Below are 26,397 nucleotides of genomic sequence, written 5' to 3' on the forward strand. Positions count from 1 at the left end.
GTGGTTTTTGGGGTGTGGGGGGGCGGCGGGCGGGCGACGGGCGGGGCCCGGGGGTGCGGCCGCGGGCGGCGGGAGGCGGGAGGAGGGAGGAGGGAGGAGGGAGAGGGGAGAGACTCTAGTAGTAAAGCAGAATAAGTCGAGGTTAAATCAAAAAGGACCAGAAGAGAAGGGAGAATGTTTTTGTTGTTTCAATGAATTATCCAAGCTAAGTTTTCTAATGCTAAAGGGGGAGAGGTAGTAAATTTCATACTCAGTGACTTTGAACATATTATGACACTGCTTGAAGTTGATTCTCGAATGTAGCTATGGCATTTTTAATTAGTCTGACTATGGATTCCCACCAATCTACATCCGTGTTCTTTATCTTTAGAGTCCTGCTGTCAATATGGATGTGAACTGCATCGATGTATTTCAAACAGAGGGATATAATTTGATAGTGTCTGGAACCTTAAATGGAATGATTATCTTATGGAATTTTATAGCAGCTACTGTCAAAGAAATGTAAGTGTTGTACTTACCCTAAGGGATGGAACACTTTGCTGCAGGAGAGTTTAAATAACAAGCAATACTCAAGGAAGAGAAGTGTTGGGAATGGGTGAGAGCCTTCAAGCAAGGATTTTCCTGGAGGTTATTTTCATAAGTACATTATGTTCTGAATGTCTAAATTCCATGATTACACACAGAAAAATCATAAATATTTGTATACCCAAGATATTTTTTCTTTGAATAAATATCTGATCTTTCCATTTTAAATTTATGACATCAATAAATGGTTTTAATTTTGTTTTTTAAATTTTATTTATTTTTATATGGATGTTTTTTGCCTTATGCCTGGCAGAGGGCAGAACAGGACACTGAATCCCCTGATGCTAGAGTTACAAACAGCTGTGAGTCACTGCATGGATGCTAGAAATCAAATTTGGGTCCACTAGAAGAGCAACCAATGCTCTCAACCTCTGAGCCACACATATCTCTAGCCCCAACAAATATTTAGAATGTGTAATGACTTGGCACACTAACATCTACAAACTTTCAGGTTACACATGCCCAATCATGTACTGGAGAGCTGACCACTCCCAGTCACTTGAAGCTTCATAATTCCTGCCCTCTGTCCCTCCATCAGGCTTCTCCTCACTCTGTATTCCTAGTGCCACCAGTTACACTTGTTTGCCAAATACAGATGTTAACGGACATTCTGAAAGAATTTTCTTCTCATTCATGTCAGCATATCCAATTTACATGATGCATAGGCCAATGTATCTCTTGGAACTCAGTCACTTATGTTGAAATGATCATAACTAGAGTCTTTGCCCTCTTCAATTAGTCATCATCTCTAAGTGTTCTAGACATCAGTTGAAAGGAACCCACATAATGTATTCTCTGTATGGTTAAACTGTAAATAATAGGCTGTCTCGACTTGCGTACTTGGAGGTATAAATTGAGATCTTAGATGGACACCTTATATCAAAAAGGCTTGTAAAATTATTGGCAGATAAAAATTTCCAATAATCTTAAATAAACCAAAATGAAATCAAGCTTAGCTTAGAGAAGAAGGGATTTGAAAGGGAAAGGAAGAAGGAAAATAGGAAAGCACGTAAGAAATCTCTACCTCTAGTTAGAGGGCATTATCTCCTACTAGTCTCCTGGACCACACCTCTTTTCATCAAAAGTTGGCCCCATCCTAACACTCAGTGCCTGTCCTCAGGCTTTTCTTCTGCACTGCATACTTGTCTTTTGATACCTATGTCTACACTCACTTGACAAATCCTCACACTCTTATGAACAGTTCTCACATTGAAGGTGTCAGTTTGTGTCTGACTCACTACTGAGAAGGCAAAGAAGATAGATGGAAAAAGATCAGTGCTGATGCCACTGGGAAAAGAGGGGGCAGCTGTCCTGAGCTATTTACAATATCAAGGTAGCAATTTTTCTTGCTTAAATACCCAGCATTTTGCTGAGGAATACATGCAAAGATAGTGCTCAATAAAAGAAAACAACTATGGTGAGTTATTCACTGAGTCCCTTTTCTATAAGCAGACAATTATTTTAAAGCAGTAGGGTCCTGGAAGATTGTCCAATGAGGAAGGTACTTTCACTGCAAGCAACCAGGATCTGAGCACCACCCCTGTACCTAAGCATAAAAAGTCCGGTGCTGTGGTACATACTTATAACCCCAGCACTGGGGAAGTAGGGACAAGTAGATACCTAGGGCTTGCTAGCCACCAGACAGCCAAGCCTACTTAACAAGTTCGAGGCCAATGAGATATTCTGTCTTAAAAACAATGGGTCCTATACCGGAACAACACAGAGGTTGTCCTTTTCCATCACATCTACAAACACACATACACATAGAACATTTTTTTTTACATAGAATCACTAGAGTCGTTTGGAAAAGTCACAGTTTATCCCAGAACTGTGTAAGGTAATATAGTCGCAGTTTTACTGGTTTTAAAACTGAATGTTATTCCTATATTTATGGTGGAGGCTATTTCTACTGTTATATTTATAATTCAATTTTATATGTATAAGTATTTTCTCTGCATGTATGTCTGTGTACCACCTGTGTGACTAGTGACAGAACAGAGTGTCAGATCTCCTGGTACTAGATTTACAGACAGTTGTGAGCTGCCATATGGGTGCTAGGAGTTGAACACAGAACCACCATAAGAGCAACCAGTGTCCTTACCCATTGAACCATCTCTCCAACTTGCCATTTCTTAATATGCCTCATTTTGTCTTACTCCTTCACAAGTCAGAGAGAAACCCTTCTCCCTCAAGGACACTATATTCTGGGGATTCAAAATTAGTAATCTTTCTTGCAATTAATAATCTATTACATGATTGAGTGATGACCACATATATCTAAAACTATTGAGCTAAAAAGGTCCTCAAATTCCCAAGCTTCTTTTTTTATATTGCTCCCATCCATACGAGACCGCTCAGCACCATGCTTGTCTCCCTTCAGTGGTTGTAACAAATCCCTAAGACTTTTTGTCTTGGCTCACTGTTTCACAGGGTTAAGTGATCAGTTGACCCTATTGCTTTGGGACTGTGAGGAGGTATCAGGTCAGAGTTGGAACATCTTGTAGAAAAACAATAAAAAAAAAGAAGAAAAGAAGGTGCCAGATCTCTCTCAAGTCTCTTTCAAATGACTAGAAAACTTCTGACTAGGCGCCACCTCTTAAAAGCTCAACACCTCCCAAGGGCAAGTTTTTAAAATATGGGTTCTTGGAGGATGGTCCAAATCCAAATTTTAGCAATCACTCATCAACTTAAATTAATAGAAGTAATTTCATTAAAGGAAAAGGGTGCATTGATAAGAGGACAGTTCTTACTTAGGAATGCAAATAATTTAGAGGTGGAACATAGAGTGTAGGGTAGGTCATTAGAGACTACTGTCTCTATTCTCAAGACCTGAAGTTCCATGGGATCGGGGGGTCCATGCAAGACTTGAGCAGTGGGAGTAGGGTATGGTAATAAGCTCCAGCGGTTAGGTACCACATTTCACTGAACTCTATCATTCCACATATTCAGAGTAGAATTCTGTTTAAACTGTGTGAAACTTTCCTCATAGTTCCTCTACAGGTCTAGGCACTCTCTGACTTATAGGTAGGAAAGCAACCCTAATTAATTGGATTAAAGACTTATATGTCATCTGATGGTCATGTGGTTCTACAAAGCCTTAATAAAGAAGGTGTATTTGAACCCAACCCCTCTAGGCTTCCATTTCATTTACAGTGATAACATTTGAGGCTGTTAGATCTGCATGGGATTTATGACGGTGTAAGGAAGGTGAGACTCATAGTTGGTACACTTTACTAGGCAAGAATGTGCTTATTTTCAGATACCGGCCCGAGGACTGCTTCTCCACAGATCCTGACTTGGATCCCAAACGCTTTCAAATTAATGACATAATGTTTCTCTTCCGAAGTCCTGAATGTGTAAGGTAACTCAGAACTTTGTGGTCACATAGTGCTATCCGGATCCCAAGTAGGTGAAGTGAGCTAACCATTTCCCAGCATTAAGGAAAGGAGAGCAGAAAGAAGATGGGTATTGAGCTGACTCCTTTGTTTCCATTTTCCTCACTGTCATACTCTCTAGGGGCCTGTCATATTGGTTGGGTAGACACTTACTTACTATGTCAGCTTCACTGTGTAGACCCTTATCATGTCACCCTCACTATGTGGACCCTTACTGTGTTGGTCTCTCTTTGTAGACCCTTGACATAGCAGCCTCCCTGTGTGAACCCTTACCATGTTGGCCTCACAACTTCCTTTACAACAGTAGAAGAAATTGGAGATGCTCATTGGATCATGTTTCTAGCCAAATCTAACACAATTGGCACAGGTGTGCAGCAAATTTAGGACTTAGAGGCACATTTAGGCACAAATGGAACTGGCATTGCAGGTGTCAGTGCTATCTAGTATCACTGAGCAATCCTATCCACTCCCATGAGAGCAGAGGGTTCTTCATTAAATGTCTAATTAAAAGTGTTTTTTTCCTATTTTTCTACTTTGCTTTAGAAGTCTGGAGTTTTAAGCAACAATATTAAAGAAATCTCTAGAGGGAAATGAAAGGTTTCTGTGCTATAGTTAGGGTTCACTTGTTGGTGAGTCAGAATCTAATACCTTCTTTATACATTGTCCTAAAATTACATCAAAATTCTGTGGAGACTATTATCAGGGCTGTTCTTTGTACATAAGCTACCTTTCAGTCAATTCCCACAAAAAGAAGAGAAAGGGTCAGGCCAGAAATATAAAACAGTGCAAGAAGTTAGCCAGGCTTGTTGCTACCACTACCATTTGGCTCTGCATCTCAGTATTTCAGTGTAGGAAAATCAATGGCTCAATCTAGTGTTAGCAGAGAGGTGGGCCAGGCCCATGTTTCCAAGACCCAACAAGCACCCATAGACCTTCAATGCCATAGTTTTTCATCATTCTCCTCTAACACCAAACCAATGAGCATTTATTTCCTGCGATGTTGGGTAGGTATGGGATGTAGGCTAGTGAGTGGAACACTTCCATACATGAGGAGGAAAGAACCTCCTGGAACTGGAGTAGAAAACACTCTGGGATCTGTGGATTATCTGAACTTTCCATCTTGTGCCTCCTTTATCCCTCCTCAGGAGATCAAGTCAGGATTCTATATGCTCATCAACCCAGTGTGACTCAAGCAAGGGTCCACAGAGTAGCAAGGTGAGTGTGATGCAGAGATAACATCTTCATGCTATAAGCAGTGACTGTCTTTGTTTTCCCTAAAATTCAATGACTACATTGAAGAACTTTATTTTCAAGTTCTTTTCAAGGTCTTCCCATGTGCGAACAACCATAAAAATAAATGCATTAATAAGTTAAACACACTGTTTTTACGCTTGTAAAATAACCTAGTGATTTTGAGCATTTCTTTTATGTTATCATATTTCACATGTGGTATAATTAGATCACAGTCCATAATATAATGCAGTGGTCTTCTGCGTTGTCAGTTCCAATTTTACAATTTTTTGCAAAGTGTTTTTACAATTAAGATTTTATTAAGTCAAATTTTCCCACAAAGGTTATTTTGAAAGAACTAGTGTGGTAGAAAGCAAACATAACTGGATGGATATAAAAGCCAGGCAGAACCATGCCTAAATCTAAGACTTCTGTGTACTGCCAGATTCAGTCTAGCCTTGACACTAAAAACAAAGCTTCTATTTCCTTTTCAGTAGAGTCAGGGGAATAAAGGCACCTGATATGGCTGTCTGTAAAATGAGAGGTGAGCACACCAGGAATTGGACATGTACTTTTAATTGTCACTAGTGAAAGCCACCAGGAAATGCCATTGTTTTATAGCTCTTCCATTTAGGACTATGAAAAGCTCTGCAATACAATATTTCAAAGAAATAATTTTACAGTGACTTTTAACATTAATACTTAGGAATGTCAACTCAGCTCTCTGCAGGAGCTGCCCACCTAATAGATCTCATTCCCCTGCAATGTCTCAGAAATGTCTTCTCTCTCTTCTTCATTCAGGGAAGTAAGCAAAGTATACATGACACTGAGGTCAAAGGTCAGTATGAGTGAAGTCAAAGGTCAGTATGAACTCATTTCTGTAGAATCAAGAGGCTGAGTCTTTTCTTTCTCTTTGGGTCACTGGGGCATCACACATCCTGGGCAAGCACTCTACCACAGACCAGGCAGCTCTTTTGCAACAGGGATTTCATGCAATAGAAGAGTCTTGATGCACTCTTTCTGTAACTGAATATTGAAATGTTGGGGGGTTTTGGTACTCTAAAGGAAAGGGTCTCTACGAAAATGATGCCTTTTAAGGGCATCAATAGGAGGGAGAATGAATGTGTGGAAAAGTAATGGAGAGTAACTATGACTACTATATATGCTATGAATGTTTGAAAACATCATCAGGAAGCCCATTACTCTTGATAGATGTTCATTTTAAAAGAATGACATGTTTGGAAATATTCTCAGCATGGAAAAAAGAAATGATGCCTTTTATGCTAATTCTAGGTTTTTAAAATCCAAAATATTCTTGAACTTTTTAGTCTCCAACACATTTTGCTAAACCTTATGCTAGATTTATAAAACATTCTAGATGTGTTAAAACTTTCACAAGGTTTAGCCACCACATGCAGAATCTTCTAGAGTTTTTTTTTTTTAAACAATAGAACCCCAAACAAGTCTTTTAGATTTTCCCAGTGATCCAGGATTCCATTATGCAGATACTTTTTCTGTTTTCTTCCCTGTGAGTCTTCTCAAGTTTAAACTAAAATTTTGTGAGAAAACCTTGCATTGCTCGTTTCCACCCATCTCTTCTTTGGTGTTCCAGAAAACCTGAAACCCCAAGGGCTGCAAATACCATCAGAGCTCATGAGTTTTTCTTACTAGGTGAGCAAACAGACATGGTGGGAGAGCAGCAGTCAACGAGCAGGAAACAGCCCGCATCCATCAGCTCTGTGGAACCACAGCCTCCTCTCCTGGTTACTGCACATGAGGATGGACACCTCCGTGTATGGACGTTGGAGGTGATAAAGTTTGGTCTTGGCTGGGACTCAAAAGGATGAGATGATAAAAAGGATAGTTATACACTGCAGCCTTCTTCCACGTGGCACTCAATTCAAGCATTTTCTTCTTCCAGCCAAATTCTATTCACTGACTATTGCCAAACTATACTCTAGGTCCATTTTACTAGAAAAGGCATTAGGTCATCAAAACTGTTAACAGTTTCAAATCTTTCAAACTCATCTGTGAATTGATAATAATAACTTACTGGATATTTAAGTAAAACATCATTAATAATATATTTTATAAGAGAATGCAAGGAGCTAGGGAGATGAATAAAACCCCTAGATTCTACAATAAAAAATCTGAGCATGGTAGAGTACACTTTTAATCCCAGTGCTGGAGAGGAAGAATTAGTAGATCACTTGGTCTTGCTGGTCAGACATTCTAGCCTAGCTGACAAGCTATAGGCCAGGCAGAGATCTTGTCTCAAAATAAGGTAGATGGTGTTCCTGAGGAATGACACCCAAGGTGGTTCCTTGGTCTAGACACACACACACCTACACGTTCATATTTGAATACCATAAAACAGAGTAAAAGAATACTGACATATAGCATTAAAATATTTTTATTATCCTTATTTATCTGTGTATATGTATAATTGTATATGAATATGTGTACATGCATACCATGGCAGTAGTGAGAAAGTCAGAAGAAGAAGGCTTATGAGAATCACTTTTGCACCATGTCGGTCTCAGGAATCAAATGTAGTTTGCCAGGCTTGGCAGCAAACCCCTTTACTGGCTGAACCCTAATATAAAACTTTAATGATATAAATTATTGAAAGATGGTACGGCATAACTTTGAATGTCCTTAAATTTTTTACTGTGAAAACAATAGCTTTAATCAGAAGAGTTCAAGTGATTTGGGATGGAGGGTGCACATCCCAGTTTAAAAGTACAAATTAGGGACCAGTAATTTTACCAGTGGGTAAAATTTAGTTGCCACATAAGTGTGAAAACCTGAGCTCAAACCCTGGAAGAAGGAGAGAAGTAGCTCCACATTGTCCTCTGAGCTCCACATATGCAACACACACACACACACACACACACGCGCGCACACACACACACACTGAACTTTAAAAAGGAACAAGAATTGAAAGCAGGGGAACAGTCGAGGATGGAGTTGTAAGTAGACGACCCATTATGACCCTGAAACTCTGAGAGACAAAATAAGATGTGAATACTGTGGTGAGCCTTCTACAGGGGACCCAGATGACAGCCGTGTTGTGTGACCCACACTGAGACCCAAGAATACAAAGCAGCAAGGCTGTCCACCAGCTCAGGGCCTGTCTGCCCACAGGTAAGGAAACCTGAGGTTTGAAAACACAAACTGTCTCCCAGATGATCTTGGAATAAAATGCCTTTTATCTATGGTGAAGAAAACAGTAGGAGGAGGAGGAGGAGAAGGAGGAGGAGGAGGAGGAGGAGGAGGAGGAGGAGGAGAAGGAGAAGGAGAAGGAGAAGGAGAAGAAGAAGAAGAAGAAGAAGAAGAAGAAGAAGAAGAGACAATATCCAAGGAGTCTTAGAGAGCAGCTGCTGATTCAAATTCTGTTCACAGCAAGTCTCCAATGAGATAACGCTATGGAAGTCTTTCCAAAGGCTAGCTTACACCATTCAAAATAGTTTGTGTGGGTTCAAACCTTTTGCAATCCATTATTGCTTCAATAGTCAGGTATGTTTGCCTAGCAGGTAAGTATAGCTGTTCAAATATGCCCTGTCACCATGCAGTTGCATTTGACTTTGAAGGGAATGTCTGTGTAAGGACAAATCATCTAGCTGAGATCCCACACAATTAATTGAATGAAAAGACCCATGGAAAACACAAAGAAAAGAGGAAATCAGTAACAATCAGCTAGTTGTTATCAATACTTTGAATTACTCATACTCTTCAATTCAAAACAGTAAGTCCTCATGGATAGCATCAAGTTATTTTTAGTACAGATAAGAAAATCCTGTTAGTAGTAGAGATAAAAATTGAGATGTCTTAGGTAGAGTGAAATTCACCTTTAATCTTGTGATTTTATAGAACTTATTATCATGGATGCCTTGTTTGCCTTGTGCTTTGTTCAGGGGAAGCTTCTAAAAGACATACTGCCCTTCACAAAGCACTCTGCCATTTCCCTGACATCACTGTACACTGACTCATGCTGCAGGATACTGCTGGCTGGGAATGTGGGTAAGTCTTTGTTCTGACCGATTAAGCTGTGTCTTAAGACCCTGTGTGATATAAAAATAGCTCTTGAGAAACACGCATGACATTTACAGAGACAAATGAAAGTCTCCAAGAGTTATACGCATGGTGAGAAGGTTATAGCTACAGTGGTGTGGGTATAAAAGCCAACCTTCTATGTTTGAGGCATATGTCCTTCTTCCTGTCTGACCTCCAGGGTCAGGATTTTGAGTCCTTATATAAGTAGTCCTTAGACAACTTTGAATGCAGGTGAAGGCACCAATGAATTTATCCTTCACCTTACATAATGTTTAGCTCTTCTGGACATCCTCAGGACTCAGGTTAGTCTCTAAGATTCTGCAAGGCCTTCTGGAGGCTGAAGCTTCAGGATTGTGAGAGGGGACACACAGTTGGAGACTGGTTTCTGGTATGTCCCAGGGTATCAGCTAATACCAAATGGCTGTATACTCCTACCTTAGGGAAGGATCCAGGACTAGAGCCCCCATCCGAGGGATCTGGGCAAATAATATTTGTTTGCTTGTTCTGTGACAGGGTCTTTCTATGTAGCTTTGGTTGATTTGGAACTCACTATGTAGACCAGGATGCCCTTGAAATCATAGAAATCAACCTGCCTCTACCTTCTGAGTGTGTGTCACAATGCCCAGCCTACAAATAATTTCTTGTGCTGAAATTCTAGAAGTTTCTGATAGGATTTTTTGGATCACTTTTGTATAATATTATATCATCTGTAAGCAGGAATAATTTTACTTCTCTTCCTATTTATAGCCCATTGATCTTCTCTTCTCGCTTCAGCTAGGATGTCAAGCACTATATTGACTAGAAATGGTGAAAGTCAACTCTCTTGTCTTGTTCCTGATCTTTGTGAGAAGAGTTTTCAGTTTGAGATGCTTTGAGTTTTCTACATTTAACATTATGGTGGCTATTGTTTTTTCATGCGTTAGCTTTTATTATGTTGAGATATGTTCCTTGTATCCCATCTCTCCAGAGATTTTATCATAAGGCAATGCCAATTTTCTCAAAAAGGTCTTTTCAGCATCAATTGAGATGAACATATTATTTCTGTCATTGAGTACATTTATGTAGTCCAATTTTGTTCACTGTCATATTTTCATTGAACTATCATCAATACATCCATGAAATGAAGCCAACTTGATCATATTAATGATATTATTGACATGTTCTTTAATTCAGTTTTTAAGGGTTTTTTTTAAAAAATTTTTTCATCTATGTTCATCAAGTAAATTGGCCCATAATTCTCCCTTATTGTTAGATTTTTATCTGGGTTGTTGCCAGGGTAATCCTAGCTTATTAAAATGAACTTGGAAGTGTTTCTTCCACTTCTATTTTATGAAACAATCTGACTTAGTATTGCTGTTCATCCTTTCTCTTTTTTCAAAATTTGACATAAGATTTCACATAGCCAAGGGTGGCCTGAAACTTGTTATATAACCAAGGACAACCTTGAACCTTCTAATCATACAGGGATGTGCCACTACATTCAGTTTTATGCAGTGCTGGGGATCAAACCCTGGATTTCTCACATGCTAGGCAAGCCCTCTACAAAGCTCCAAATCCCTTCTTTTGTATCTGGTTTCTCAGAGTCTATTCTATCTACTAATATAAGTGCCTAAATAAAAATGACTTGTCATTCTGGGGAGTGTTTGCCTAAAGAATATAATATCTAATTAAGGACTTCAATGTTTAAATTTTATACAGAAGGACACGTTATCCTTTGCAGTATTAGTTCCTTCATGGATCCACCTCACGATGAAAAGGTATGAACTTTAGCTTTCCATATAAATACAGAAATCATCTCATGTTTGCTGAGCATTGTCCAAGAGACACAGAAGATAGAAGTGCAAGTGCCCCATGTACTCTCCAAGTACAGACTCTACTGCAATTTAAGCTACATGACTCCAGCCTTTGCATGGATGGATACTATCTTAAGACAGAGAAAGAGAGACAGAACCCTTGGATGATTAAATGTTCTTTAACAGCTTTGAAACAACATGAATTAGGAAATGGCAGAGTTTAAGCCTGGCTATTTAAGAACAGCCACAGGAAACTGAGTCAGCAATCTAAGAAAATTATAAGAAATGATTTTTAACCCTCTAAGGTCTCAAGGAATAGGAGACACACAGGAAAACTACAAGTCCCTAGGACTATGGTCACAGAGATGACCCTAAATAGATAGTCCAGGGGATGTGCACTCTCAGTGTGTCCATCAATGGGCAGAGAGAAACATACAGAATATATTACTGTAGAACAAACTCTGGGAGTGTCTTCTGAAGCCCCTTAGGGGCTTGAAACCTGAGGACAAATGTTAAAAGAGGTATCCTATCCTCACAATGCTTTTGAAAGAGAACAAGCTGCACCTACTCATTTTGCCAGTACCTTACAACAAATGGCTCCTACCTCATACCCCAAGCAAAGAAGAACATAGTCAATGATTTCTCTAGATAAAATTTACAAGTAGGAAAAGTCTCTTGGTCAATCTCATCCTTGGCCTTCACCTCCTGGATCTGCTTTCCCTCTTTCCTGATGGTCTTCACCGTGCCTCCCACAACTACCAACCATCCACTAAAGTCCATTACAAAATAATAAATATATGAGCTCCTTTCTCCAGCAGGGGTGTATGCAGAGTAATACTTCTCTAGAATTAGGGCATTTGTGGCACCTCAGTAAGCAAGAGAAAGCTCATCAGAGCAGAGCCTTAATCCCTGTCTATCCTACCACTCATAAATGTAGCTCCTCGATGAGAAATGACTTTGCTTAAGACTGTGCTTTGATTCATTCCAAGATCTTTTTGTTGCCATCTAGAAATTCAAGCAGCTGCTTTCCTGGCGTGCCCATTCTTTAGAAATTATTCAAGTGATCTACGTGGAAGACAAGCAGCTGGTACTTACCGCCTCCATTGATGGCTCAGTGAGGTAAACTCAGACAGGTCCATTCTGTGAACTTGGGGTTTCTAGTATGAGCAGAGTCAGAGTTGGTGCTAATGTTGATACATTTGGTTAAGATTCAGTGCTTTGGGTCATCTCTTGGCTTTTTGACTAAGATCAGGTGTGTATCTATTCTTACCAGTTTAATATCTGAGGACAGTATAATAAACGTAATATTTCATGAGCTAAGGTTACAGCATCTCTTGATGGTACACCCCCTTCATGGGGCTTAAGAAAAAAGCACACTCTTAGTATATTTATTAGAATAAGTTCATAAGTAAAAAAGTTAAGCTTTGAGAAGCTTATTGCTAATTTGAATTTTTTTCTATATCCATGGACATGAGAACTCTCCTATGAAAATAAGGGGCAGAAACACAGGCCTTAGAATCATTTTTTGTAATGTTTGCTCTCACACAGACTCATTAATCAAATACCACTTTTTAAAAAGTTATGACAAATATTTACAGTAGAATTGGGTTTTAAAGGATTATTTCAGAAGATTAAACAGGATAGGCAGCTCAGAGAACTAGACTCAAACCTGGGAAAGGCCACAGAAGGAGATTATGGATCAAAAAAAAAAAGTTTAAAAAATAGTCACAAGGAAGAGCATGTAACTACATAGAGTGGAGTGTAGCTGTAGTCCTAGGTCTTTGAGAGATAAAGAGGCAGGGGGTATCTTAGGCTTAGAAATTTTGAGCTAGACTGAAAATCTAGTCACAAAGAGAGAAGGAAGGGGGGAGGATGGAGAGGAATGAAGGAAGAATGGAGGAGAAAAGAAAGGAGAGCAGGAGATGGAGGAAGAAATAAAAGAAATGGGAGAGTGGGACAGAAGGAAGGAAGGATAAAAAGACAGAGAGGAAGAAACAGAGAGGGGGAAGAGGGGAAAGAAAGACAGAAATAGAAAGAAAGAAAGAAAGAGAGAGAGAGAGAGAGAGAGAGAGAGAGAGAGAGAGAGAGGGGGGCAAGAATTGGGAAGGGAGGGGAGAGGACAGATGAGGAAGACAGGAAAGGGAGGAAAGAAAGGAGAGGAGGGAGGGAAAGAAACAAGAGTAGCAGGTGAAGAGAGCCATCCAAACAAAAGATCATCCAGTAGAGAGAGAGGGAAGTTGGCTAGTTGTTTCAGAGTGATTGACTTTTATGTAACCTACTTACTTGAACATACTAATTAATGTAATCAATGCTAAGCGTGCATACTCAAAATACTAAAAATACATGGACATATATAAAGAAAAGAAAAGGAAATGTCATGACATTTCTAGAGACAAACTGTTGCCCACCTGAAATGTTTTTAAATCATGGCAATGAATCGTGTTCTTAAAAGAATGGAGTTAGACAGTATTAATAGATCTAGCAAGTCTTTGAGTACATGAAGCCAATCAACCGTGACAAAGTGGAAAGGGTCAAACAGCTCCATCAGAACGCTTTTGTTAAGGACACTACTCTAATTTAAATGTTCCTTCTAAAACTCCTGTTGAAATTACATCACAGACATCAGGCATTAAGAGAGTAGAAAGTTAATTTGACAGTGATATTTAGAGGTTAGGACTCCTAAGAAATAATCAAGGTAGCAAAGTGAGGGTATAAGATAAGGTGCTGATGTATGAGGCTGTGGTTCGTTAAAAAGAAGGTGACAAGATAGCTCACGGGGTGAAAGTACTTGCTGCTAAGCCTGATGATGTCTGGGCTTAGAAACATACATAGTAGAGACGAAAGCAACTTCCAGAAATTATCCTCTAACTTCCACACAAGAACCCATGTATTCACACACACACACACACACACACACACACACACACACACACACACCAATAAATATATAAAAAATTTAAAGGATAACAGCCATGAGTATGGATAAATTTGCCTTGTCCTATGATGCTCCTGGACAGTGTTAGGACTCTCTAGAGAGCTGCCTACTAGCCTACTAGCATGATGGAGGATTTCACCCTTATGACTATACAGTTTTGAATCTCTCAGTCTGAATACTTCATGCTGTCAGTTATAGAAAAAAGAAGTAGACTCCTTCTAAGGCAGGCCCTAATTCCGTTCATGAATGTGGAATTCTCATGACCTAAATACTTCCCAGAGACCCAGAGACTCCATCTCGTACCATCCTATCAGGAATTATGGTTCAACATGACTTTGTTGGGACACAGACATTTAGACTAGTACACTGTTCAAGCCAGTTGTCCTTGGCCTGGAGAAATTATTTTTATGATTCCTTTAAGTGGAACACTCCCCAGATACTCAATTCATAGAGCTTGTCTCTATTAATAGCTGTCTCAAAGCACTGCCGCCTTTGTAAGTAAGCCACATCCTTTGGCTAATATATGCTGCCACATTCTCAAAAGGCACACACTCTTACATTCTAAATCCTGTTTATAAAATGATTATGACTTCTCAATGGAGAAAAAAAACATAATTGAGACTTAAGGCTGGTCCATTGGACAGGAAATTGGAAGCCTTGTGATGGCTCAGGGCCCATGCCTAAGATTCAGGATGTCAGGTGGGGCTATTCACTTGGGACAGAGCCATGAGGAACAGGAAACACTATGAGGCTGGAGGGCATATCACTTTAGCATGGGTCTGGAGCATAATTCATTTGGCCTCTTAACCTTCTTGATTCTCTGAGTAAAGGGCTGGTTATAAATGCTCTTGATAACTTGGTTTCCTTATTGGTATCAGCTGTGGGAAGGGCACGCTACCTCAGTAATGCAGTAAACTAAAATACAGGAGGATGTAAGATGCTCGTGGCAAATCCTCAGACCATGTCAAGTATGAGGAGTCTCATCTGGATATCCATGCTTGTCCCTTCCCTCAGTAGCTACCTCCTTGAGGTAGTCTCTAGTCCCTTTGGGTTATCCTCCTTCTAGGTCAGTACAACAGAACCCCTGGATAGTGCTGAAACCAAGACATGAAGAGACGGCTGTAGAGAGGCTAACAGAGAAAGACAAGTATCTGATGAGGTAGCCTTATCTAACCAGAAGCTTGCTTTAAATCTCTGGGTGGCTGGACCAGATTCTAAGAGAGAGAGAGAGAGAGAGAGAGAGAGAGAGAGAGAGAGAGAGAGAGAGAGAGAGAGAGAGAGAGAAAGGCAGAGAGACAGAGACAGACAGAGAGACAGAGACAGACAGAGACAGAGAGAAAGAAGAAAACAAATGAAGGCACAAAACATCTCTGTGTAAGATGCAGAGCACACACCCCTGCTAATGGCATTCTATATTAGTTTAAATCACCTGAGAAGATTGGAGAAGCTTCGTGGGGACAATGGATAGGGAAGAACTTTATCATTCTTCCTGTGAACTTTGGAGAGGAGGAATTACGCTTTGCTTAGAACATGAGGGGAATTCAGTATCACTAAAAGCATCCCCCAGATCTCTCTTCTCATGAGTTCTGTTGTTGATGATTTCCTAATTGGACAGATGAAACTTGGCCCATGGTAAGACCTAACTTAGCTCACAAACTCTCAGTGTGGGTTCTGATGAGCTTATGGTATCAGGGTTGTGTGGAGGGAAATGTCTTCCTTGTTTTCTAGCTTTCATTGGTGAAGATTGCAGGCAAAAGTTGTAGTTAGCTAATGCCAAAAAGTTACAGGTTAGAATTCAGACTGATAAAAATGCTCACATTAAGGGCTGAGAGTGTAGTCCAGTGACAAGATGGTTATCTGGTATGCTTGAGGCCCTGAGTTCCAAAATACAGGTTTACATATGTTTGGCTCTATAGCACTTAGGGAGAAGAGTACTGAAAGAATGTTCCAAGCCAATCTATATGCTCTGTGGCCTGTGATCAAGTTCATGTCTTCTGACCATCCAGTTACTTCTTTTTCCTTCCTTGCTTCTCCTCCAGGCTCTGGAATGCCACAGGTGGTCATTACTGTGGATATTTTGGTCAACGAAGAATGTTTGAACTAACCCAAACAAGTGACTTCATTTTGCCTTGTGATGTTAATGAATATCCCATAGAGATTAAAGAAGAAAGCAAGTTCACAGAAAAGAAGCAAAAATATGAATATCCTCTGATATTTGACCGTGAAAGGTGAGGTCATTCAGTTTTCTTGAAATAAACAGACAAGAACTAAATTATTATTATGGGGTGGCACTGTGATGCAATGGGGAATTCAAAATCAAACTTTTCAGTAATTTTGAAGCCCCATGGAAGGAAGAAACATGTAAATAGAAAATTATAATTCAGTGTAGTAGGTCTGGAAACTTCTAATTCTTAATAACAAATTGGCAGTGTCAAAGAAGAACAAAGAGATATTTGTGTCAGTAGAGGCACCAAATAACTTGAGATCATGATATGATATAGTCCTACATATGGATTCTGGGGGTGGTAGGAGAGTGTGGGAGATAGAGTAGATAAAGCTACAAAAGTCTAATAGAACCAGGTTTCTAGCTGCTCTTGTGTGCAATCTTAGTACTCCTAGGACTGTCATGGGATATCTAGCAAAACTCTCTGTCAATAGACAAAACAAACAAACAAACAAACAAACAAAAAACAAAAACCATCATAACAAATGAACTGAAGAAATGGTTCTGTGGCTAAGAGCACTTACTGTTCTTGGATAGGACCACCGTTCAGTTCCCACACTGAACCATCTTCCAAGCTAGAAGCCTCTTGAGGCAGTTTTCAAAGACAAAGTCCTTTTGGAGAATCTTAAGTGAGTCAAAGCTAGGAAGACTGGATGCCATTGTTTAATGCCAGGGATGCAATAAATGTTGGAAATAAGAATTGAAGCTGAGAGTCAGAAACTACAGGACTCAAAATCACAACCAACTTGGGGAAAACAGAGAAGGTCTCCAGATGACTGAAAAGCACCACTAGGAAGCTCAGGTCTTGCCTTGGCTGGACAGTAAGGAGCAATAGAAAGGAGTCTGGCTAAAATATAAGAGATAGACTTATAGAACTAGGCTCATCAGGATTGGCGGAATTCAGCAAGAACAATAATTAGCCCTATTATTAGTGATAATTAGCCTTGACTATGTATCTTGTATTAGTTACTCTACTTTGCTGCTACCAAATACCTGGCAAAGATAACTCAAGGAATAGTTTGTTTTGTCTCACATTTACATGGCCCCACCCATCTTAGCAGGAAAGTCACGGTGACAGGAGCCTGAAGAAGCTGGTCATGAAGCAGAGAGTGACAAATGTTGATTATCTTACTTTTTCCTTTGTGTTCTTTCAAGACCCCAGCCCATGGAGTAATTTAGTGAAGGGTTTCTGACCTCAATAAACCTAATATGAATAATCCCTCCCAGCTGTGCCCAGAAACTTGATTCTTGGGATTTATATTAATATTTCAGATTATGTGTTCTAGTTTGTGAATGTAAGTCATCTTTATGCATGAGTCCTTTGAGAACCAGAGTCTTGTAATGCATCTTCATATCCCCTGTTCTCAGATCAATGTCAGCGCCCAACATGCACTCAAAAAATTGTTCTGAAAACTAATAGTGAACACTACAAGCACAGGGGACATGTTGAACTTATAGATACCAAAGCATGACAGGGTCGTCAAAACTCAGATAATTTAAATGTATGACTTGTGTTTACACTGTGATTTTAAAAACTAAGTGTGCTCTGTATTGCAAATTAAGTCTTGTTCAACAGAATGACTCTGTAATATTATGTTTGTTTGTTTGTTTGTTTGTGTGGGGAAGGAACAGAGAGTACAGGCAATAACAAGTCTGTGGAGGTCAGAGGACAGCAGATGATAGTTCTCTCCTTCCACCATGTAGGTCCTGGCAATTGAACTGACTGAGATCATCGAGCTTGGTACCTTCACCTACTGAGCTTTCTCTCTGGTCCTAAAATGATCCTGTCTCAGGATATATTATTGATTTCATTTACAGGTGTTTTTAATGCTCAGATATGACTTTCTAAATATATAAGTAAATAAGTTTTCATTGTAGAGGGAACTTTCCAAGGCCACTCAAAAATCAAGCATTGAATTTATAAGGCTTTTCTCCATTTTTACTATATAGGCCTCCCTGCAAATGACAACTGATGATTTTAATTACATGGACTATTCTGGAAGAGTAGAAATCACTGTAGCTTCCCTAGAGGGAGATCTAGGAAGCAAAATGAAATAAGAATTAGGTAGAGTCAGTGTCATTGGGACTGGTGCCATGAGAGTTGGGCAATGTGGGGAGCAGAGAGAGAGGGCACATGGATATTTGATCATTTGGCAAGGAATAAAAGCTATAGCTATGTACTTGACAATTTTTTTTGTATTTTTGTATGCAGATGGAAAAAAATGAGCTCAATGGCTTTGCTTTTCAAACGTTCACCTCCCAATCCCTTTGAAGTGCAACATGATTTAAAATTTTTCAAGTCTCTTTCTTCTCCAAAGGTAGCTAAGATAACAAAACTTACCTTTGCTTTTGAATTTTTGAATCCAAATATTCTCACTCTTGTAATGCTAGTTTTTTCTTGTTGCTCTTTAAAAACTGCCACAACTTTTTTGGCATAGACAATACAAATTAATTCTCTTATAGATGTGTAGGTAAGAAACAAAACTGAAGTGAAAGCACGGTGTGGTGTGAGTCTCACGGGACTGAAACTGAAGTGTCACCAAAGCTGTGTTTCTCTTAAGAGAGTCAGGAGGACTGGGAACCCACATTCCTCATTTTGTGTACCCCCTCCCTATATCATCAAAGTCAAAACTGCAGCATATGGTCACAGGTTCCCCTGATTCAGTGGGGGAAGGTTCTGTATTTCTGAGGAGTGGAGTGATTACCTTGGGGACACTTAAGTAATAAGTCAGGAGCACCTCTGCCCTCAGACGCAGAGTCCATGTGTAATGTCCCTGATTTGAGCTGACAATGACTCTGTTTCCAGCATCCCTGGCAGTGCGTGTCCATTTCTGGACATGTTTTGTTTACTGTGCAGTCTGAGAAAAAATGAGCTGTCATTATTTATCATGCTCAAGGATGGATGCAGTGTGGAGCCAGAGGTCTGCAATTAGTTAATTAATTAATTCCCTCTGACTCACCAACAAATTAGTCTCTAGTCCAGGCTGCCCCACAGTCTAGCGATCTGTCTTTCTGACGCTCACTGTCTTTCTGAGCTTTCTGTCCATATCATGCTACTCATCTGTGGTACCTATGACACAAGCAGAACGTGCCTTCACCTTTCCCAAACTCACCCCATCTTCAGAACACTCATAAATGAGCAGAGGTTGATACCTGGAATATAAAAACAAAAACAAAAACAAAAACCAAAAAAACAAAAACCTCCAAAAAATAAATGAGAAAAAGAAGAGTTCTAAAACTCCTTTAAAAGCTGGGATATTTCTTTTTTTTTTTTAAAAGATTTATTTATTTATTATATGTGAATACACTGTAGCTGTCTTCAGACACACCAGAAGAGGGCATCAGATCTCATTACAGATGGTTGTGAGCCACCATGTGGTTGCTGGGATTTGAACTCAGGACCTCTGGAAGTGCAGTCAGTGCTCTTAACCACTGAGCCATCTCTCCAGCTCCAAAAGCTGGGATATTTCACTAACAAAAAGTATATGCCAATGAGAACATGGAAAGACATCGCTTTAGTACATGGAGAAATGCACTTCAACAACACCACGGGATTCCATGTTAGGCCTTCCAGGGTCTAAATAGTCTAGTGTTACCACCAACAGTAATCTTGGGCTTGTCATACAAACAGAAGTAACAGTAATACAAACTGGTAGAAAGTCATTGAAGATCAATATGGCAGTATCTGAAAGGTTGAAAATAACTGTGTCCTACTGTGTGTATATCAACTCAGGAGATAGGCATAAGGATGCTAGGAAGAAGGCTAGTTTGGTTTACATAGTGAGTTCCAGGCCAGCCTAGGCTACATAGAGACTTGTCCCAAAAATACACACACATACACCAAACTAAAGGTGAGATGATAACTGAAATATTAAATAAATTAGTTAACATCCTTAGAAAGGCTTTGAAGAGTCCTTGAAACACTTGAATACAGCAAATTTCTTCTCTTACCTTCTTGTCGTCCCACCTCAGTTGTCCAGTGACAGAACAGACTTCCACACCAGTTAAGATTGATTCACTTCGAGTCTCTGATGAATCTAAGCAGCTTTCTGATAATTTTCTTTGACACACAGTTTGCAATGCCAATAATATCACTATAATCAAACTTCCATTGGGGCAGCCCCTTTCCCTAATTTATCATCAACAGACAACTTGCCTAAGATCTATACCAGTGAGTCAGGTTTGACCCCCATATTTTGATGGATACTTGATGGATAGAACGTGCCCCATCCAGTAAATCATTGCTTTGTTTTATAGATTCGCCGATATGCTTTGGAAGGTTTCATGACAGAAAACAGAGAGGCAGGGATTGTTTTTGGTTCTCTGCCTATATACAGGGTAAGTTCCTAGTACTAAAGTTGTAACAGGACAATACAAAATCTGACTTATTGCTGACACAATCAGCCCTCAGGTGCTTCCATAAATGTAGTGATTACCTTCTCAGGCAAGTCTTGTGTCATGTATATTAGTAGCTTGAATTGTCCACTTCTGCTGTTGCACAGAAGAGTGTCTTTGAGCTTTTACCTAGCAGTTCCTTCCTTCAGGATAAAACCCTGATGCCTTAGAAGAGCATACAAACTTTTTACAACCTGGATCTGCCAGACTTTTGGACCCTATTTTCTACTGTGTTCTCCCCATACTGTCCCTATATTCCAGCACAGCTTGAGTATCACTGTATACTCATCACTGGGCCTATGCTATTATATTCCCAAAAGTCATCAAATCTCTCATCCAAGTCTCTGCCCCAAGTAACCAGTGTTAAGTATCTAATGAATGCAGCCAGGAAATAATAAACCAAATCCAAATATGTCAACTCAATATCAACATAGATCTTAAGCATTACTTAACTTTCTAAGGACATGTTCACTGTAGTAGATAACAAACAACAATGATGTTGACAGTGACCAAGAATTAACAGTGACAGCTGGGGAGATGGTTCAGTCATTAAAGTTCTTGCCATACAAATATAAAGACTTGAGTTTGGATCTCCAGCACTTACACAAAAAAATAGAGTATACCTATAATCCCTGTGCTGAGATGGCAGAAATAGAAGAATCCCTGGGGTTCTTGAGTAACTATTCTAGTTTGATCAATGAGTTTGAGGCTCAATGAGAGACCAGTCATCAAAAACTAAGATAGAGGTCTGAGAAATGTCTTAGTGGGTAAAGTACTTTCCATACAAGCATGAGGAACAGATTTAGATCCTCAGAACTCATGTAAAAGTTGGAAATTTGAGACAGCTCACTTACAATCCAGATGCTTAAAAGACAGAGGCCGGGGATCTGCTAGGCCAGCTGGCTAACTAGACGAGCCCAAACTGGCAAGCTCCAGCTATCCTGTATCAGTGAATAAAGCAGGTAGAAAACTGAGATCAACTTTTGGCCTCCAAAAGCATGAGTGCATACATATACCTGAACATCTATGTGAGTACACACACACACACACACACACACACACACACACAGAAGGGGGGGGCGGTCTAAATTCCCAGTACTAGGAAGACAGAGACAAAAGAGTATAGAGTTCAAGGCCAGCTTGAAATACACAAATCTCAAAACCATAGGGCTGGAGAGATGACTTCAGTTGTTAAGAACATTTGCTGTTCTTCCAGAGACCTGGCTTCAATTCCCAACATCCTCATGACAGCCCACAACTTCTGTAACTCCAGCTCCAGGATATGTAGCACCCTCCTCTGGCTACTGAAGACACCAAGAACACACACATCGTACACAGAAATACACAAAAAAACCCTCCAGGCAAAACATCCAGACACACACACACAAATTTTTTTTGAAAAGTGAAATTAGACAAACAAAACTAACAGAGGAAGAAAGACAGAGATAACCATGGATATCCAAAAAGGGAGTGTAACTTGAAACAGATGCACCTCCCATGTGGCACCCCCACCTCAAGTTTGTACTCTAGAAGTAAACACTTGAAACATGCTTGATGAAGTCTGTGCTTTGCAGGTACCAAGTCCCACGAGTCTAAGATTCCTTCCCCTCATTGGCTCTGAAGCTCAAAGAGATTCAGTGGAGGGAGTTCTTGTGAAGAAGAAGGGCGCTCATGGTCATGAAAGAGTAAGTTATCTGTATCCCACAGAGTACTCTAATTCCATACCCACATACTCATCCACCTGTACACATAAGCATGTGCACACACATACACAGACACAGAGAAAGAGAGAGAGAGAGACAGAGACAGAGACAGACAGAGAAACAGAGACAGAGAGACAGACACACAGAAACACAGAGACAGACAGATACACAGAGAGACAGAGAGACAGACAGACAGAGACAGATAGACAGACAGACAGACAGAGACAGGCGCACACAGACAGACAAAGTGTGGTCTTAATTACTTCTCTGTCACCCAAAACATTCTAACCTAAAATTATTTCAGTGCATATTTTCAAGGATATTCCAGATATGTATATGTTTAGCTCAGTGAGATAAAAATCCATATGTTGGGTAGAGAGGGAGGAAAATCAAATACAAATGGAGTAGAACAAATGAGGCTACCCTGATGCATCTCCAAGTAAGCTCTGTAAATGTTTTAGAAGCCAATTGGATATGACACGGCTGAGCAACCATAACTGTCCTCATTTTGGGATCTTACTGCATCTATTCCTGCAGTGGGAGCTCTGGTATCAGTGAGCTTGCCAGCAGCATTTGTCCCCATGTGTTAACAGAAAATAACATTCAGTGCTTTTTAAATTTCAACGTGTTCTTATTGTGAAGGATTCTCTTTTTATAATCAAATCAGAAGGAAATGGGAGGTCCTTTAGAGATGTGGAGAGTTGGTACCAAAGACCACATGCTAATTAAATAATAAGCCTGAGATCTTTCCCATCAGATTTCATGATCCAATCTTATTCCAGTAGCACTAGAAGTTTCCATGGGCCTGACTTACCCTGTGTTCCCTTATCTAGTCATCAGGGTATGTCCAGCATTAAGAGAGGGATGTAGCATATGCCTTTTATTGTCCATCACTAACTCAGTACTTGATAACAGACACACTGACAACACTAACCACTTTTAAAAAGCCATTTTTATTAAATCAAGGTGGAAAATGTCTTCGTGATTTTGTTAGCTTTTTCACTGAGTGGGACTATGTATGAGGCCCATTCATCAGCCATGCTGTCAATTAGTCAAGAAAAAGCTATTGGCAATAGAGGAGTTTTCTATAAAAATAATGCTTGCTTTTAGTTGTAAGGAACAGATGGAATGGCATGGTACAAATACTCCAAAAGTAAAAAGTAAAATGTATATACATTTCTGTTGGGTTTTACAATTCATATATTTAGTTCCCCATATTTTTATTCTCTATATTTTTATCTAATTTAACATTAAATATGTTTATTTCTATGCAAATACTAAGCTTAGAAATGAAGATGACCACGTAGCTTTTAAGAACCTGCATAATGGAATTAAAAATTAGTCATGGCAAGAGGGGCAGGGGTTGGTAACTCCATGGCAGTTAATGAGCATGTGCAAGGCCCTGGGTTCAACCCCAAAACACCATAAAAATCAAATAAAGGGCCTGGTGTGGTAGCACATGCCTTTATTCCCAGCACTGAAGAAGAGACAAGCAGGTCTCTGAGTTTGAGTACAACCTGATCTACAAAATGAGTTCCAGGACAGCCAGGGCTATTATACAGAGAAACTCTGTCTCAAACAAGCAAGCAAACGAAGATTATAGAAACATCCAGTCACAGAAAAAAAGAAATTTATGTGGAAGATAGTATGCATACATGCCAACATACTTCAAAGGAAACCTAATGATAACAATTCTCAAATTTTTAGTATACTCAGGGACCTTGGGAGAAAGCTCAGTTGCTAAAGTGCTTGGCCTGTAAGCATGGGGACCTGAGTTTGGATCCCCAGTGCTCACATAGTATACTGGGTGCAACAGTATACGCCTGTAATTTTTGCACTGGAGAGATGGAGACAGGAGCCAGTTTAGTCAAGTTGGTGAGCTCCAACAATGCCTTCAAATGAACACCCACATTTTGCAGTTACAAATACTGAATCATGGGAAATATATAACCATCAAAGATCCCCAAAGAACCCAGTCACAGAGCTGGGATTTAAACCTAGAAATTCATATATTTAATTCAACCTGGATGTTTAAATTTAACACAGTATAATTCAGAGATTCATGAGCCGCTGTCATCTCCTGACAGGAATAACCTTCTGATGGTCTGTAAACAATGCCAGCCTCCTCACTCAGATTTATCATTCTCCCAACCCCTATCACCATCTGACTTCTTGTTATACAGTGATTCCCCGCTTTCTACAATGGCATTTTGGTCTTCTGTTGTTCTTGTTGTTTTGAAAACTAATTTCTCCTCATTGTTTTTGTTCTATGCGATTGTATATCCTGGAAGGGTACATATTTTGACTGACTCCTTCTGGGAAGGATGGAGAACCTGCTGAGTAGTGAGCTGAGGAAAGAAATGAAGGAAGCACCTAAAAACAATGGCAGACATGATGACACTTGCATCATGGGGATGCTCCCTCAGCTGGGGTGTGCAGGTCATGAACAGAGCTGAGTCTCCTATCTTGTCTCAGGGAGGGAGGAGCAGAGACAAGACCTGGTAGAGTGTTCAGGCCTAAAAGAGTTGAAGACAGAGGCTGGGCCTCCAAGCTTCCTGCCTCTTTACCTTGTGTGTCTCTTCTTCCCTTTATATGTTACAAAATTTTGTAAGAAAATCCCAGAAATATCTCAGGAATGTCTGGTATTCAACTAGTATCCCATAAATGCTGATTGAATGTTACTATCAATGTATCTATCTATGTATTTATCTGTGGGTTTTAATTTTTTATTTGTGTGTGTGTGTGTGTGTTGTGGCAAACATGTGGAGGTCAGAGAATAGCCCTCAGGAGTCAGTTCTTGCCTTCCACAGTGAGGACAGAGAATAGAACTCAGGCTGTCAGGTCTGTGCAGCCAGCACTGTTAGCACCACAGCCATCTCAATATCCCAAGGAATGCTTTTGAGATAAGGTCGTGCCATGTAGCTCTGGCTAGTCTTGAACTTCTTATGTTCTGGACTGTACTCATACATGTGATAGATCCTCCTGCTTGACCCTTTCCAGTTTGTGTACATGGGTCCTAGAATGGATAAGCACCTTATTAAGTAGCTCAACAGCTCTAATACAGCCCTTGGGAGTTTCACCTCCTCCTGCCAATACTCTTCTGCCTGGAGATACACAGGATTGTTGAAATCACTTCATTACTTGTCTAAGAGGAGAAAAATCTTTAGTGGTGGAAGTTGAGAAATTGCACTTGTCTATAATGCCTTTTACTAACCAATGTACCCTTTATCCCGCAGTCACGGAGGAGAAGCATGAAAAGAAACTTAGTGCCGCAGATAAATCTGGCTTCATCCTTCTTCCCAACCACACCTAAGTGAAGAGGAAGCCTCAGAACTAGCTGCTGTACAGGAGGTCACAAGGTCAAGATCTAGTCAAGACGAGGATTCCACACCATCAGTCTCTCTACCTCAGGTCATCCTGGTAATGGAGATTGTTCAAGGGGCTCTGGACACCTCACAGGGCCTGCATCCAGTTTGCCAACTTTTTTACACATAGAAAAACATAACAAATAAGCAACAAGATCGCACAAGGACATAAATGAAATCAGTAGCCTGGGTAGACCCAAATGTTATGGTTAGCGGTGTTAGCTTTGCACCTCCACCTGTCCACCCCAATCCATAGCCAGAATTAGAGTGTGTGCAATAAGAGGCAAATTGTGTTTGTGTCCTGTTGTGTGAATACAAAGAGGACCATTGTCACTGTCACTTTGTTTATTTGAAGTATTAGGGATTGAATCCAGGTGACTGACATGCTAGGCGAGTCAGTTTATATCAGCAGCTCTGCATTGAGATTTAGTCTCACTAGATTGATCTGGAAGTGTGAATTTAAGGTTCAGTTTCCAGATCTGCCAGAAAAATTACTATTAAGAAAAAGGAGAAAGAAGAGGAAGGAGGAATAAGAAGAAGAGGAAGAGGAGGAAAAGGAGAAGGAGGAGAAGAACAAGAAGAACAAGAACAAGAAGAACAAGAACAAGAAGAACAAGAAGAACAAGAGGGAGAACAAGAACAAGAAGAACCACAAGAAGAACAAGACGAAGAAGAATGAGAAGAACGAGAAGAACAAGAAGGAGAGGGAGAGGGAG

General features: G+C 40.0%; 1 protein-coding gene across 1 annotated transcript in view; it reads left to right on the forward strand.

Moving 5' to 3' along the window:
* The window catches only part of Wdr64 (WD repeat domain 64), a 118,370-nt gene extending 92,737 nt beyond the window's left edge, over positions 1–25,633 (forward strand). Inside the window, exons 17-29 of the mRNA XM_028755285.1 lie at positions 371–501; positions 3,845–3,946; positions 5,126–5,195; positions 6,012–6,048; positions 6,882–7,018; positions 9,128–9,233; positions 10,965–11,023; positions 12,069–12,178; positions 16,034–16,222; positions 18,431–18,536; positions 20,476–20,556; positions 22,188–22,298; positions 25,553–25,633. Coding sequence (XP_028611118.1) covers positions 371–501; positions 3,845–3,946; positions 5,126–5,195; positions 6,012–6,048; positions 6,882–7,018; positions 9,128–9,233; positions 10,965–11,023; positions 12,069–12,178; positions 16,034–16,222; positions 18,431–18,536; positions 20,476–20,556; positions 22,188–22,298; positions 25,553–25,633 — 1,320 coding nt within the window. The remainder of the gene's footprint in view (positions 1–370; positions 502–3,844; positions 3,947–5,125; positions 5,196–6,011; positions 6,049–6,881; positions 7,019–9,127; positions 9,234–10,964; positions 11,024–12,068; positions 12,179–16,033; positions 16,223–18,430; positions 18,537–20,475; positions 20,557–22,187; positions 22,299–25,552) is intronic.
* The last annotated feature ends 764 nt before the right edge of the window (positions 25,634–26,397 follow it).

The sequence above is a fragment of the Grammomys surdaster genome, unplaced genomic scaffold (genome assembly GCF_004785775.1).
Source record: "Grammomys surdaster isolate TR1022 unplaced genomic scaffold, NIH_TR_1.0 126051, whole genome shotgun sequence".
NCBI classification, from domain to species: Eukaryota; Metazoa; Chordata; class Mammalia; order Rodentia; family Muridae; genus Grammomys; species Grammomys surdaster.